Source organism: Chinchilla lanigera, unplaced genomic scaffold (assembly GCF_000276665.1).
Source record: "Chinchilla lanigera isolate Chin_1 unplaced genomic scaffold, ChiLan1.0 scaffold00112, whole genome shotgun sequence".
Classification (NCBI taxonomy): domain Eukaryota; kingdom Metazoa; phylum Chordata; class Mammalia; order Rodentia; family Chinchillidae; genus Chinchilla; species Chinchilla lanigera.
Genome location: NW_004955513.1, coordinates 4,408,124 through 4,422,870, shown reverse-complemented (window position 1 = coordinate 4,422,870; position 14,747 = coordinate 4,408,124). Strand labels below are relative to the sequence as shown.

At 61.8% G+C, this 14,747-nt stretch overlaps 1 protein-coding gene across 20 annotated transcripts in view; it reads right to left on the bottom strand.

Moving 5' to 3' along the window:
- Positions 1-14,747, bottom strand: part of LOC102014158 — a 39,703-nt gene that overhangs the window by 10,415 nt on the left and 14,541 nt on the right. For 12 of the 20 annotated variants that reach the window (XM_013506630.1, XM_013506618.1, XM_013506620.1 and 9 more), the window contains 13 exons: positions 13,824-14,248; positions 13,405-13,492; positions 11,271-11,383; positions 8,086-8,180; positions 7,668-7,817; positions 7,096-7,209; positions 6,631-6,755; positions 6,418-6,509; positions 3,074-3,211; positions 2,843-2,919; positions 2,170-2,366; positions 1,469-1,588; positions 292-427 (listed from right to left, as the gene is read on the bottom strand). In XM_013506630.1, coding sequence (XP_013362084.1) covers positions 292-427; positions 1,469-1,588; positions 2,170-2,366; positions 2,843-2,919; positions 3,074-3,211; positions 6,418-6,509; positions 6,631-6,755; positions 7,096-7,209; positions 7,668-7,817; positions 8,086-8,180; positions 11,271-11,383; positions 13,405-13,492; positions 13,824-14,248 — 1,870 coding nt within the window. Of the gene's footprint in view, positions 1-291; positions 428-1,468; positions 1,589-1,982; positions 2,088-2,169; positions 2,367-2,842; positions 2,920-3,073; positions 3,212-6,417; positions 6,510-6,630; positions 6,756-7,095; positions 7,210-7,667; positions 7,818-8,085; positions 8,181-11,270; positions 11,384-13,404; positions 13,493-13,823; positions 14,249-14,747 lie in introns of all 20 variants that reach the window. The other 8 variants (XM_013506624.1, XM_013506626.1, XM_013506619.1 and 5 more) reach the window with 8 other exon arrangements.

The following is a 14,747-nucleotide window of genomic DNA, read 5'->3' as shown; positions in this document are numbered from 1 at the left end:
ACAGCTCTTTCATGCTGGCTGCTGGCCCCGAGGGAGCGCAGTCAGGGAGGAGCCCCCCTACAGAGGTCTCTGCTGCTGTCCTTCCCCACCACTGGCCAGTGGAGTGAGCCGTGGCCCCGCCCTCCCCTCCTCCTTCCTGCTGGGTTGCCCCCCTCCCGCTGGCCCTGTCTTCCTCCACATCCTGGGCCACCCATGGCCACTGGAGGTCTGTCTGCTCCTGCAGGACCTGGCAGGCCACCTCGCCCAGAAAGTCCTCAGCCTACACCTGCACACCCCCCGCAGAGCACCCACCTGCTGCAATGTCGCCAGCCTCTGCACTGTGGCCTCCTGCTGCTGCAGCAGCTGCTGCCTGCCCTGGAGCACTGACCTGTGCAGGTCCCGCAGGTCCCGGATCTCCCTCTGCACCGGCCAAGGACCCATGCGAGGCCATGGGGGAAAGAAGAGGGCTGATGAGCAGCAAAGGGCGCCTGGGGCACACCTGAGGCTCCTCTCCCCGCCACGTGCCCTCTACCCACTCTCCCTGCACCGCCTTTCAGCGGTTGGCTTCCCAGGGATTTGCAGGAGGAAGCTGGAGCACTCTTTCCCTGTGTCCCCACAGTAGGGCTGGCACACCCTCCCTCTCTCTGGGTCTCCTTCTTTTTTTTTTTTTTAATTTTTTTTTTGAGATAGGGTCTTGCTATATAATTCAGGCTGGACTTGAACTCCCTACGTAGCCCATGCTGACCTCAAACTTGCTGAAACTCTACTGTCTCAGCCTCCCGAGTGCTGGGATTACAGGTGTGTGCCACTATACCGTCTGGGTTTCCTTTATTAAACCCTCCCAAGACCTAGGAGATAGACACTACTGCTCAGATGCAAAACTGAGTGTTAGGGTTTGTGTCTGGAGGTCCCCCCAAAACCTCCTTCAGTCATGGGGGTGGGTTCTAGAGTTTGTGATTGATTCACGGTCGAGTGCTGGGATTATGGGTGTGAGTGATACACCCACCCTAGGGCAGGTAGTCTGCATACAGTATAAGGAACAGAAAGACTCTTCTTTCTCACTCTTCCCTTTTTGCTCTTGTTGCTTTTGCTGTCTTCTGCCATCATGAACTGTTGCCCCTGTGCCATGCCACCCTGCCTTGGAGCCAGCTGATTATAGACTGAAACCTCCGCACACTGTGAGCTAAATAAACCTTCCCTTCCTTATTTTGGGTGTTGGGTATTTTGTCCCAGCAATGACAGAAAAGTAACCAGGACACTGGAGCTCCTAGAAGCTGAGCCACTTGTCTGAGGCCATGACCAGCAAAAATTTGAGCCTGCCCTGCAGCCGCGACAACTGTGCCCCCTTGGGCCGCAGACACCACCCCAGTCCCCAGGCCCACAGGGTCCCAGGCAGCTGCCGAGAATGGTGAGGCTGTAGGATGCTCTGTCACAGGCACTGAGAGTGTGGCAGGCCTGCCTGTGTCCCCACCCTCCCCAGCGGCCGTACCCACTCCTTCTCCAGCCTGCTGAGGGCCTGCGTCCTCTCCAACAAGGCAGCCCTTGTGGCTTGGTGGCTCCCACGCCCCAGACACCTGGGGGAATGAAGGCCAAGGTCTTGTCCAGAGGCCTGCAGGTGGAGGTGAAGAGGCGCAGACAGGCCAGCTTGGGGCACAGGGGCCTCCCGGGATGCAGACGCAGAGGGAGCCCGGCAGGGCAGGCTCCAGAGCCACCCACCCGCGAGGCAACTGGACCACCTGGTGGGGAGCAGCCCCGCCTGCTCTGGGACCCAGGCCAGAGGGGCTTAGAGAGCTCCCCGCAGCCTGTAGCCTGGCACCCGGGCCTCTGGGAGGGCTTCCAAAGCTCTGAGTGTGCTTGCCAGCACAGGCTCAGGGAAGGCATGGGGGGCTCCTAGGTCTTAGTCTAGGGGCACAGGGACAGGGTATGTGGCAGACGTGCACAGACCTGTGGGGGGCTGTGGGTGGTGTCTACTGTTTGTTTAGGGAAATACCTTACCGCCTTACCTCCTTTCCCGCAATCAGGCATTCACTGTCCCTGGGGCCTGGAACCGGCGGGGCCGAGCGCGGGAGCGAGGAGATGGGGACGTGGCCATATGGATGGGGCGGGGCCTGCCTGGGAAGGGCGGGGCTACTGTGGCTAACGGGCGGGACTATAGCACGATCCTGCGGGGCGGGCCGCGGGAGCGCTCACCCTCGCTGGTGCTCCAGCCAGGCCCGCTCGGCGCGCGCCTTCTCCTCCAGCGCCATCTCGCGCAGGCGCAGCAGCGGGGCCCAATGCTGAGCGCGCAGCCCCTCCTCCCGCAAGCTCTGCTCCAACGCCGCGGTACACGGCCGGACACCGACCCTGCCGGCTCCGGGCTCAGCACTCCCGGTCCCCGCCGCGCTCCCCTGGGGTGTGGCAGGCCGACGTCGCGTCACCACCGTCGCGTCACCACCGAGCGTTCAGGCAGCGCCTGGGACCAGCCTCGCTCGGTGGGAGCCGGTCCCAGTCCCGGGGTGGCCGCCGCCTCCGCGAAGCCCTCCCGGACTGCCCGCCCGCGTCACTCCCTTGCCACCGCCCCTTCTGCGGTGGCGGCCTCTTCCCGACAGTGAGCTTCCCGGAGGCAGCGGGGCCTCATCTCAGCCCAGGATGTGCTTAGTCTCTAGAGAATGCCGCGAAGGCCTTGCCTCTGCTCCGAAATGTGCTGGGTGGGGCCCGCACCTGTCACCCAGAGCAGGAGGGTGGCTGGTGCGGCGGCCAACTGGCCAGGTGGTAGCCGATGGCAGGGAGCACTTCCCAGCCTGGCCCAGTGGAGCCCCCAAGGGCCCCGATGCCACACCCAGTGCACGCACCCCGGAACTGTGTCCCTCCCCACTGCCCGTACCTGGTGGGCAGGGCTGTCCGGAGGGCAGAGTCTGGCGGGGCGCAGCCGGGCGGAGCCTGGGTCGGGTGTGGCCAGCCCTGAGCGAGAAAGCAGGCGGGGTTGGGGGGGGGGTACCTGTGTCCCGGGCCGTTCTTCCGGGAGGTGGGTCAAAGGTGCGTGCCCGGGGCTCCCACCCCGCACACAGCTGCACGCCAGGTCCCACGAGGCCGTGGTGGAAGGGGCCTGCAGCACCTGGGACAACAGCCTTGCTGCCTGGCTTCCACCGAAAGGACACTGGGGCCAGAGGGGGCGATGTGGGTCCTGCGCTGTCGGGAGCGGTGACCGAAGAGCCCCGATTCCCGGCGGAAGCGGCCGTCTGGCTGCGGGTGTCTGCCGGTGTGAACGGAAAGTGACCCCATACTTCAGAAAGATTTCCTTCCCGCCAGCAGAGTAAAGGGGATTGGATTGTGGGGTTTTCACCCCATCTGAAACTACGGATGTGTGCGCGCACGCGCGCGTGTGTGCACACTGGCAGGAAAGCGCAGTTGCCAGCGGGCATCAAGCAGCACAGAACGCAGTTGCTGCTGGAGAAGGGGTGGTGAGGGCCAGCATCTCAGGGCCTGAGAGAGTTTCCGGTCGGGTGCAGGGAGGAAAACAGGTAGAGGAGATGGGTCTGAGTCTGGGGCGCCGACAGCTGTGGAGGAGGTGAGACAGTCTGCCTGGAGCGCTGGTAGAGAACCCACCAGTCAGCCCCGGCAGAGAAGCAGCTGGAGGCGGGGAAAGCGGTGCCCTGGTCAGGAGGACTGGGAATTTAGCCCATCTCCACCAGCCAGCCTGGACAGTCCCCTGGTCAGTTCACCGGCAGTGTACACACAGAGCACCCTGCCTCGGCATGGGAAACCTAGACCATTCCTGGGCACTGACCTTGCTCCACCTGAGCCGTGAGGGTCAGATCAACTCAGACACCTGCCCTCCACAGCAGAGTTAAAGGTCTATAGAGACCCAGGGATACCAGCCCTCACCGTGGTGAAATCTACCAGGCCCCTCCCACGGGGAAGGGTGCAGGGCGCTGTGGTCCAGATAACAATGGACCCAGGCTGCGCTCAGTGTTAGAATTTATGGAAAACATTAAGGGTTTTTATAGCTTTTTTTCTGTGTGCTTAAAATGTTAAGTGAAGCTGAGGCAGGAGGATTGCATGTTCAAGCCCAGGCCATATAATTTAGTGACTCAGAGGACCCTAAGAGACTTTCCATTAAAAGAAAAAAAAAAGATCTGGGTGTGCACCTCAGTGTGAAGACTCTGGGTTCAATCCCTAGTGCTTCCAAGGGAAAAAAAGAAAAGAAAAGTTAAGTGAATCATGGAAGACATAAAGAAAAGATCTAAATGGAGCTCTTAGAAATGAAAATTTAAGGGCCGGGGATATAGCTCAGTGGCACAAGTGCCTGCCTGGCAAGTACAAGGTCCTGAGTTCGATCCCCATACCAAAAAAAAAAAAAAAAGAAAAGAAAAGAAATGAAAATTTGGCCAGGGGAATAGCTCAATGGCAGGGTATCTGCCTGGCAGGCACAAGGCCTTTTGATTCCTGGTATTCAAAAATAAAAATTTAAACCAGGTGTAGTGGTGCACACCTGTAATCCCAGTGCAGGGGAGGCTGAGGCAAGAGGATCACTGATATAGCCTGAATGACATAGCGAGGCCCTGATTTTAAAAAAAAAAAAAACTTAAATACTTGAGGTGACGCTGGATGGGTTAATGGCAGATGGCACGTTGCACAGGAAAAGCACGCAGCTTCCTGTGCCCTGCTGCAAGGACGGGTTCCCTCAAGACGGAAATGGCATGGAAGAAATAGACCATGGGAGTTTTCCAAATGTGAAGAAAACCATAAAACCCCAGGCCGGAGAATCTCATTAACACCAGCACAGGGCACACAAAGGTGAACTACAGCTAAGTGCATGCTTTGTTTGTTTGTTTGTTTGTTTGTTTTTTTCCGGTACCGGGAATCAGTCTCATGACCTTGCGCTTGCCGGGCAGGCGCTGTGCCGCTGAGCTAAATCCCCAGCCCCGCAAAGTGCATGTTTATCAAAGTGGTCAGCCGGGGACAGTGGGACGGACTGAGAAGGAGCCCGAGGCGCAGACAAGCAAAGTGACAGGGAATGGGGGAGGGCGGGTTCTTGCTGGAGCAAGAAGACCAGGGCACCCCGGTCTCGTGCACCAGTGCCGGGGACCAGATCCAGGCGTACTGGGCAGGTGTTCCACCCCTGAGCTCCATCCCTGCCCTAGGAAAAGTGTCCTCCCAGACCCCAGGTCCAGAGGAGAGTGCGAGGGACCATCACTGTCGATGTTCAGGCATTAACGCAGTCATCAGTGGATGTGCAGGGGAATGTGGCGGGGCATCTTTCAGGCCCGGGGGGGGGGGGATGCCAGCTGGAACCTGGGTCCACACAGACCATCTGTGTGTGCTGGGGACAGTGACATGGTGACTTTAGGGTGGCAGAGACCAGAAATGGTGACCTGCTGACTCTGTGGGTGCAGGGCCTCGTGTGTAATTTAAAATGGGCATCAAGATAACTGACGGTTTAAATAATATAATAGCAATGTATTGTGGAGCTTACCACACATTTAAAATAGAACACTTCATGATGTTAGCATCAAGTACTGGGAAAGGCTGGTGCTGCGGGTTGCGTAGTGGGTCAGCCATCACCCAAGGGAGACTGCGTGCACTATTATTAATCCTGAAGCCCATGCTGTCATAGGAGTTACTGCTCTGAAGCCCATGCTGTCATAGGAGTTACTGCTCACAAGCCAGTGATGGAGAAAGAATGGAATTGCTAGACACCTTAATCCAAAAGGAGGCAGAGCAAGTAGGATAAAGCACAGAGAAGCAAAAGAAACAAGTGTCGGGATGTAACCCTCAACCCTAGCCTGGTGGGTAATCTCGTTCTGTGTGCATAGAGGAAGCACTTCAGTTAGAAGGCAGAGACTGGATTAAAAAAAGAAGAAGAAGCAAAACCCAACTGTATGCTGCTCACAAGAAACATGTTTGAAAAACCAAGGCACAAGTAAGTTGAAAGTAGGAGGGTCAGGAAGAAGGTGCCCTATAGCCCTAGTAAAAAGAGCTGAGTGGTCTATGGATACTAGAGTAGGCTTTGGGGCAGATCACCTTGCAAGGGTGAGCAGGGTTATGGCACAAAGACAAGGGGGAGATCTGTGTCAGGTCAGCGATTATCTTGTGTATGCGCTAACAAAACCAATGCAGGAAAGCTAGACAGCTCACAGCTACGATTGGGTACTGCAGCACCCTCTCAATGCCCAGTCGGGATTGGATGGGAACCTGCAAAGGTCCAGTCATCTGAGCAACACTGGCCTGCCACAGGATCTAATCGGCCTCACAGCTGTCGGCCCAGCCACACATGTGCTGTCTCCAAGACAGGCGGCCCTCCAGGCTGAATGCCAAGGCTGAGGAATCACATCTCACTGAAGTGAGTGGGACCAGGCCGACGGGAGAGTCGGCAGCAAGTGTGCTCACACCTGTGGGCCAGCGCCAGGCTGGCAGCTCCTCCCTTACCCGCCAGCACAGGTGGGGGGTGACACTCACCTGCAGATGCCGACTTGCCCTCCACACTGGCCTGCCCCTCCTCAGGACCCTGGGAGGACCCGGTCACGTCTCTGCCCAGGGCTGGGGGTGACCTGTCAGGTGGGAAAGTGTACCGGAGATGTGCCACTGGAGCCTGCACCTGATTCCTGCCCTAGGGGACCCTGCCCGCCCTCCTCAGCACCGAGAGGGTGGCAGCCTGGGCCTGGGCCTCACCTGGTTTTGGCTGGCTCGGGGCTCTGGGCCGATGCTGTGGGCGCTGGGCCCACATGGATCTGTGGCTGCTCCAGCTTGGAAGCCCTTCCCAGCCAGCTGCGGGGCCTGTGTTTCTCCAACAGCCGCTGTGGAGACGGGGAGGTGGTGCTACAGGCAGTGCTGTGGAGTGTGCGGGCACCTCACTGCCCTGGCAGCAACCTCAGGGGTCTCAGGTAGAGGGATGGTGCCCAGCAGGCGCAGAGCCAGTGGGGGGAGACGGGGACAGCAGCCCCAGATGGGGAAGCAGCAGCTGCAAGGATGGGCGGGAGCCAGCCGTGCGTGGTGCGGCGGAGCCCCTGGGGTGCGGTGCTGGAATCCAGAGGAGTAGCAGAGCGTGTGGTGGGGAAAGCAAGGGAGGGAGGGGCCCGCCAGGTGTCTCTGTGCTTCTGTAGGTCTGAGAGGGCCTGTGCACACACGGGCACATACATGCATGTACATGTGTGAACACACGTGCACATGCACACATGGCTCCCCAGGCTCTGCTACCATCCTGGGAACACCTGACCAGATGTACTGCAGTTGTGTGTCCTGCAGCAGCCCCTAGACAATGGATAGTAAAGAAAGCCATCTCCCGGCAGGTTTGCCCCGCCAGCCGGGTTCCAGCTGGTCAGTGTCCCTAGCCCAGAGTCACGGCCTCCAGGGAGAGCACCATCTTGGCTGCCGGGGGGGTCAGGGACACTGGCGCATGAGGAGTCTCTGTCTTCCCCCAGCTCTAAGGCCTAACAGTCCCAGGCCGAGGACAGTGGGAGGCTAAGACAGCCCCCTGTGACCCGGCTCTGATCCTGGCCTTCAGCACCCCAGGGCCCAAGTGGCCCAACGTCAGGCCCCACTCTGAGGCTTTGCTGTGGGTTGGGGTTCCCTGGAGCCCACACGCAGCCTCTGCAGGAGCTATGCCCACTGCCTCAGATGTCCGCCCCTGAGGGGCCTCAGGCCAGGCTGGGCAGGAGACAACGGGGCCATGAGGAGGCCCAGGGAACAGGCACCGGGGAGCGACTAACCTCCAGCTGGTGCTTGAAGAGCAGCCCGTCCAGGGCCATCTGTGTCTCCCAGACCTCCTCCTCTGCCCGCTGCCGCAGGAGGGCCAGGGCCTGCTCCTGCTGCTGCTGCCGCTGCTCCAGCTGTGGTGACAGCCCAAGTCCTGGGTCCTGCTGGAGACAGGACCCGGCCATGGGCTGCCCCACCCTCAGGGGAGCCCCTGCTGCCTTCCTGGGCCTCCCCGTCTGTCCAGCTTCCTCCCACCTCTGTGTCCCCATCACAGAGTGGGGAGCAAGGGGGGCCTGCTTCTAAGTCCTGTGGTTCTGCGTTCCAGAGCCTTCTGCCCTGCCTCAGGTGGAAGGCTATGCCGGGGTCCCCCTAAATAGAAGTGGCCTAGAGGGGACGGTTGTCCTTGGCCCCTCGCCATGGGCTGGGACCTACCTTCAGTGATTCGAGGAATCTCAAGGACTTCAGCTGGAAGTCGGCGAGGTGCCCACCTCGGCCTCTGGGACGTGGCGCCCCAGGCTCCTGGGGACCTGCAGACCATGGGTGGGCGGTGAGTGACAGGGAGGCTCTGGGCCTCTCTCTCCGCTCTGTAGCCCTGGCACTTGCTCCACAGCTGGCCACATGGCCCCTCCAACCTGCAGGGAAACTGAGGCACGGACATGAGGAGGCCAACACCCAATGTCTGGAGTCGGGGAGGGGGGCGCTGGCATTGGCCTCGTCAGGAAGTGCCTCAGCCACAGCCGGGCAGGAGGACACATGCAGCTGCTGTGCCCACCCGGAGGGGTGCCCTGGCTGACCCCAGCCCCAATTCCACCCCTGCAGGACAGGAGCCACCAGGCAAACCTGGGTCCTCAGCTCGGCTCCAGCGTGCACTTATGGTCAGAGCCCCTGTGGGACGCAGCGGTCTACCTTCCTGCAGGGACGAGGTCCCCCTCGGGACTTGTGGGTTGCTCCCGGGCCCCTCCCGACTGTGAGGTCCGCCCGCGTTCCCGAGCCCCGGGACGGCAAAGGGGCTTCTCTGCCTCTCTGCTCCTCCAAGCACCCAGCTCTGACCGCTTTACGGAGGCAGCCACCGGGTAGACCAGGCTCCTGGGCAGCAGGGCGCGGTCAGCACCTCTGGCCCGCCATTCGCCTGGGTCCCAGTGACAGCTGGCAGGGGCGCAGAGGAAGGCCAGTTCAGTCCCAGCTCAGCCTTTCTGGTCTGGGTGATGCAGCCCCTCATTACCGCTGACCAGGCGCAGTGGCCAGCGTCCCCGCCCGGAACCCCGAGTGCACCATGCTGGGCCAAGTGTTCCCTCCCGGACAGAGCTCAGCTTCCGAGCAGCTAAAGAGCTGTGAGCAACGGCAGTGCAGAGCCGGGATGGCAGAGGGAGGCGGGTGGGGCACAGGGCTCCCCAGGGAGGCCCTCTAACCAGCCGCCGTGGGAAGTGAAAACTTGCAAACTGTGGTTTGGGGGCTCGTGCTATTGCTCTTTTTATTTTCCCAGTGCTGTGGGGGGAGCCCAGGACCTTTGCACAGAGCTCCATCTCCAGCCGTTTTCTCGGCTTTTATCTAGAGACAGGGTCTCATCGAGTCAGCAGATTGCCCAGGCAGGGCTCACACTTGCCATCCTCCTGCCTCAGCTGAGGCTGCAGGTTGCCCTGGCCAGCAATTTAGTGTGTTCTGAGCTACCATTCCTGTGCAGAGGAAGAAACTCCTCCAGGGACTCTCTTCTGTGGCCCTTGGGGGAGGCTGAAGCAGGAGGATGCCCGTCTCCCCTCCTGCACTGGGAGCTTCACGGACCTATGTGGCCTGAGGAGGGGCAGCTCTGGTCATCTCTGGCCACATCAGTACCCTGACAGGTCCCCAGGAGTGTATGGGCTGTGCACCCCTGAGCTAGGAGCCATGGGACAGGAGCAGCAGCTATCCCTGAGCTGGCCAAGCAGCCCAGGACACAGCCAGGGTCACCCTGGGTTCACAGGTTGACCCTAACTGGCTCCCCCACTCTGCTTGTTAGACAGGAGCGCCGAGAAGTCACCCTCTGCCTGAAGCAGCTGGTAGCTGGGAGCACCCAGCGCAGTGGCTCCTTGGTTGCTCTGCACCGGGCCTGCTGTTGTTGCTCCAGGATCTGCAGCCCTCCCCAGATGAGGGGTGCAGAATGCCCACCTTGGGGAGCCTGTCAAGAGCAGCCTCCGCCGCACCTGCCGCCTGGGGTTAACCCGAAGCAGAGCGTAAGCTTCCGCCCTCAGCTGCACTGGCTGCCAACAGCCGGACGGTCGTGTGTGCCTGGCGGCTGCTGTCCCCCCACAGGTGAGCAGTGTGGCCAGGGTCAAGCACGGCGCTGCCTGCATGGTGGCAGCTGGAGTGGAGAGGCCTCCTGCTGCTATCCCCATGGGGTTGGAGGGTGGATCTCGGGCCTTTATGTTCTGCCCCTACCCCAGGCAGAGCCTCCTCTGGTGCAGAATGCCAAGCACTGAGCTCTCTGCCCATCTTCTGCTGCACCCCCAGCACACAGCACCCTGAGGACAGGGCTTGGGCACCATGCAGTGCCCGATGCAGGTGCTGCATGAGCTCGTGCTGTCCCTGGTCAGCTATGGGCAGAGACCCTCTGCACCGCCAGGGCCTGGGAGAGCCCCTTCCCCAAGAGGGAGTTTCCAGGAGCCTGAGGCCCAGGCCCCCCTCATCGATGTACCCCAGGGACACACCCACTTGCTGGGAACGAGGGGGGGCCCCAGGGTCCCATCCACACACACAGGCACACATGCATGCAGATGTACATGCACAGTGGCGCTGGTGCCCACCCACAGGAGAGCCAGCCCGAGCTGCCAGGTGTGCCCTTCTGGCCCAGGGTGGGTGCTAGGAGCCAGGAAGCCCTCAATCAAGAAAACCCCTTGGCAGCTGGTCTGAGCTGGGCCTAAAGTCCTCCCTATCCCTCCTTGTGCCCCTCGAGGGAGGAAAGCCTGGGGCTGAGCTGACTCCTGAACTCTCCCCAGCCGCTGGACCACACTGGCCTCCCCACCTGCCGGAAGGAGAGGAGGTGCTCGGGGGCTGTGCTGGGTCACAGCCACCCTGTGTCACTACTGCTTCAAACCCATTCTTTAGACGAGACCAACAGACAAATGCGGCCGGAGACCCTGCACCAGCGGCCTGGGCGCTCTGCCAGGACAAGGCCCAAGCCTGGGCCACCAGCCTCCCCAGGGCCTCAGGGGCTTCTGCAACAGCAGCCTGGCACCCCGATCCCCCGCCAAGCACCAGCACCGCAGCCCCAAGTGTTTCCTCACTGTAGCCCAGAAACAAAGCACACCTAAGTGGACAAGGGAAAAGTCATGCCCTGTGCTGGTGGCCATGGGGAAGCGTGCCCATGACAGCCACGCCCTGGGGTGTCAGGAACCTGGCTGCCCACGGGACAAGGGTCAACCCCACCCCAGCTGCCTCACTGTGGGTGTACAGGAGCACAGAGCAGACAGCGGGGCCAAAGCCCTGGAAACACTTTAATATGAGTGTGCAGATGCTGACTGTGGAAAAGGCTCTCCCTACCGCGTGGGGCCACCACTCGCTCTAGGCAGTGGCGGGGGTCCCCGGTAGATGCCCCTGGCCACTCAGCCAGCCAGCCCACGGCCTGTCCACAGGCTCGCCCTTACCGCAGCTCCGGGGGGTCCAGGGCGTCACCAAGCCCACCCCTCTGGCCGCCGGCCTCTCCTCCAGCCACGGGGAGCCACAGGTGGGGTGTGGAGCGGCAGGCACCCCCAGCATGCTGGAGACACAAAGCACAGGTGGGCATGAGATCGGGCTGGGAGGAGGCGGGGGCCGAGGACCGCACCCACTCCCAGAAGTCAGGGCTCCATAGCTGTAGCAGGGTCAGACCCACAAGCAGCGTGGGCAGCACCCGAGGGCCAAAGCCCAGGCAGGGGCCTAGCCTGTGACCCGCTGAGCAGCTGCATGTGATGGCACCATATGTACCCTGCCGCCCCCACGTGGTAGGTGATGCCAGCCAGGCTTCTCTGTGAGGTGCAGCCGGAGCCTGAGCTCAGGGTCCCTGAAGCTCCAGAACAGGAGCAGAGCCCTCTGCCAGCTCCAAGGGCACTGCCCGCAGGCCCAGGGGGGGATGAGGGCCATGCGTCAGCCCTGCCCCTCTCCATGACTGGGTGAGCCCTGTTTCGAGGCTGGCACTGCTGCCCTGGCAGAGGGTCTGAGACGCAGGAGCCACATGCTGGGCAGCCAAGGTCAGCTAGAAATTGGGTATCTGGACTCAGGCCGGGACCCCTCTACCGTGGCTGGGGACCAAGAGGTGGGTAGGGGGCGCTCTGGCGCTCTGAGAGCCTTGTCCACAGCCTTTTCCTTTCCCAAAGCTCGTGGGCGAGCAGCTTGCTGGGCTTCTCCAGCCCTGGCACAAAGATGCAGGCAACAGCTCAGCCCTCACTTGCCGAGTGCCAGGGTCCCCGATGGAGGGGAGGGTCCTTCCTTGGGTCCTGGGATGAGGGCCGGGGCACAGGGGCTGGACACAGACCCCAGCGCAGCCCCACCCAGCGGGGAGGGGCAGCCATGCTTCAGAAGAACATCCCAGTCAGCCTGGTGGCCACCTGAGCCCCACAGGACCTCTCTCTGTCCTTCCAGGCAGGGGGAATGGAGCCCACCGCCCTCCAGCCCCTCCCTGGCCCTGTTCCAAGAACGTGGAGGCCCTTGTGGGCCTGAACTGGGGACACCGCTCGCCTGTCCACCTGGGAGCCTGGGGCACTGACCTTAACCTCTCCCCAGTCCCGGCGCACCGGGTCCCCTATCCCTTCCCCTTCTTCCTGCTGGGGTGGGGGTGGGGCAAGCTTAAGTGACAGCAGCCCACTGCTGCCCCCTACTGGCCACAGGGATTCAGTGAGGCCAGCACCCGAGGATGCCCCACCACCCCAGAGACCCACGAATCAGGAAAGGAGGGGTGGGTTCCCCAGGGCATGGGCAGGGGGCATCCCAGCAGAAGGGGAAATGGAGAGGACACGCTCAGCTCGACACCCCACTTCTTGGGGACCCCTGAGATTGGGCCTGACTTTGCCAAGCTTAGTTGACAGCTGGGGTTTGACCCCTACATGTCCCGGGGCAGCCCATTGTGAAGGGGCTCACTGGGCTGTTCCTCTAGACCTTCGGCACCCCAGAATCCAAGAAGCACTCACCCAGGTCCCATATTGGCTAAGGATGGTGGCCTCATCCACTCCCTGACAGCTGCATAGTGGGCCGCAGCCCCCACCCACACCCTCAGGCCCCACTGACCGGGCGTCAAGCCCAGGACAGCTCAGGTGAAGGCAGTGGCCATGCCCAGGAGAGGGGCAGGCACTGGGTGCAGGGACAGCCTTGGGTGGTGGAAAGAGGCTCCAGAGGGGGCCCTGGCCTGTCCATGAGTCCTGGCAAGGACCCCAGTGGGCCACTTGTGGGGTTGGGGTGTCCTTGGAGCAGGAACCCAGGCCCACACAAGGGACCTCAGATACACCTGTGTGGCCCGGACCCCAACAAGGCCAGGGCCCAGCCTGAGGTGAAGCTGGATGAAGCCGCCATGGGGAGACTTAGGGTGGGCCTGGGATCGCAAGGTGGGTGACACAGTGGCCCCCGGCGGCTAACAGCAAGAGCGGTGATGGCCGTGTCTCCCAGGGCTCAGAGCCAGCACAAAGGCTGTTTTGGGGGGACCGGTCCTGGGGTGTCTGGGCGCTGCGTCAGCTGACTCGGCTAGCCTTGGCCCTGGGCCACTGAAGGGGTCTGGGGGCCGTGAGGGCAGACCCAGGGCTCAGGGCTCACCTCCCCATGCTGGCGCCAGCGGCCTGGAAGGGAGATGAGTGTCCCTGCAGCCTGTGCTCCAGCTGCCAACGTCCCTCCTGCGTGGCACCTTGGGGAAGGGGCCGACGTCTCAATGCATCGGCAGAGCAAGGGGCGGCCAGGTCGGGCCCTGACTCGCAGTGGCTGCAGTCCTGGGTATGCCTGACATGGACCCAGCAGAGCCACCCGGGTCTGTGCTCCTCTACCACGGGATGAGACAGGGACAGGGTGCCAGGTGTGGCGTGCGCAGGAGGGCCGGCCACTGTCACCTCGTCAGAGAAGACACCAAGGGACAAAGGGAGAAGGGCACCTCCCGCCACCCAAGGTCATGGTGCCCGAGGCCCCGGCCCCACCCTGGTGCTGGCTCTCAGGGCTAATCTCCGGGCTCCACAGCTCCCAACCTGGGCTCCACAGAAGTGGCTCCGCATCCAGGAAGTCATCACCGCGTGACCCTCTGTCCCCCCTGGGCAGCGAAGCCCCAGGGTAGGCCGGGGCAGTGGGCGTGGTGCTGGGCCCCAGGGACTTCAGCTCGGAAGCTGCGTCCTGGCTGCTGTCTGGCGCCTCATTCCGGTGCAGCTTGGCAGTCAGGATGTCGATGCGCTGCTGCAGGACGTTGGCCATTGTCTCCAGCGCCTGCAGCCGGGCCTGCTTGTGCTGTGTGTGCAGTGGGCCCGACAGGTCCAGCTGCTCAGCCATCTGCGGGTCCAAGCAGACGTGCAGCCCCCGGCCTGGGTCCTGGAGCCATACGGAGCCCAGTGAGGAGGTGGCAGACACAGGCAGGGGCGTCTCCAGGCGGTTCCATGCTCTGTTCAGACACAGACAGAAGCTGCAGGGTGGAAGAGAACAGTGGACACTCGGCCTGGGCAGCTGCTCCAGGAGGTAGCAGGAAGCACCTGAGTGTCAGGTGCTCAGGACAGCAGGCGCCGAGGGGCCCAGAAGTCTGACAACTGCCACAGCGGGGATGGCACGTGAGGAAACCAGCCCGCCACCAAAGGACAAGTGCTGAAGGACCCCACTCGTGAAAGGTCCCTAGAGTCCTCAGGTCCAGAGCTGGAGGTAGAACGGAGGGTGCCAGGGGCTGGGGAAGAACAGCGTCCGTATGGGAAAATGAGAGCTGTGCCGGGCGTGGTTCTGCACTCCTGTAACCCCAGCACTCCGGAGGCTGAGGCAGGAGGATGGCTGTGAGCTTGAGGCCGGCCTGGACTACATAGCAAGACCCTGTCTCAAGCCAGGGATATAGTTCAGTGGCACAACGACTGCCTGGCAAGCACAAGGTCCTGAGTTCGATTTCCAGTACAAAAAGGAGCTTCATTCACCTTCAGAAA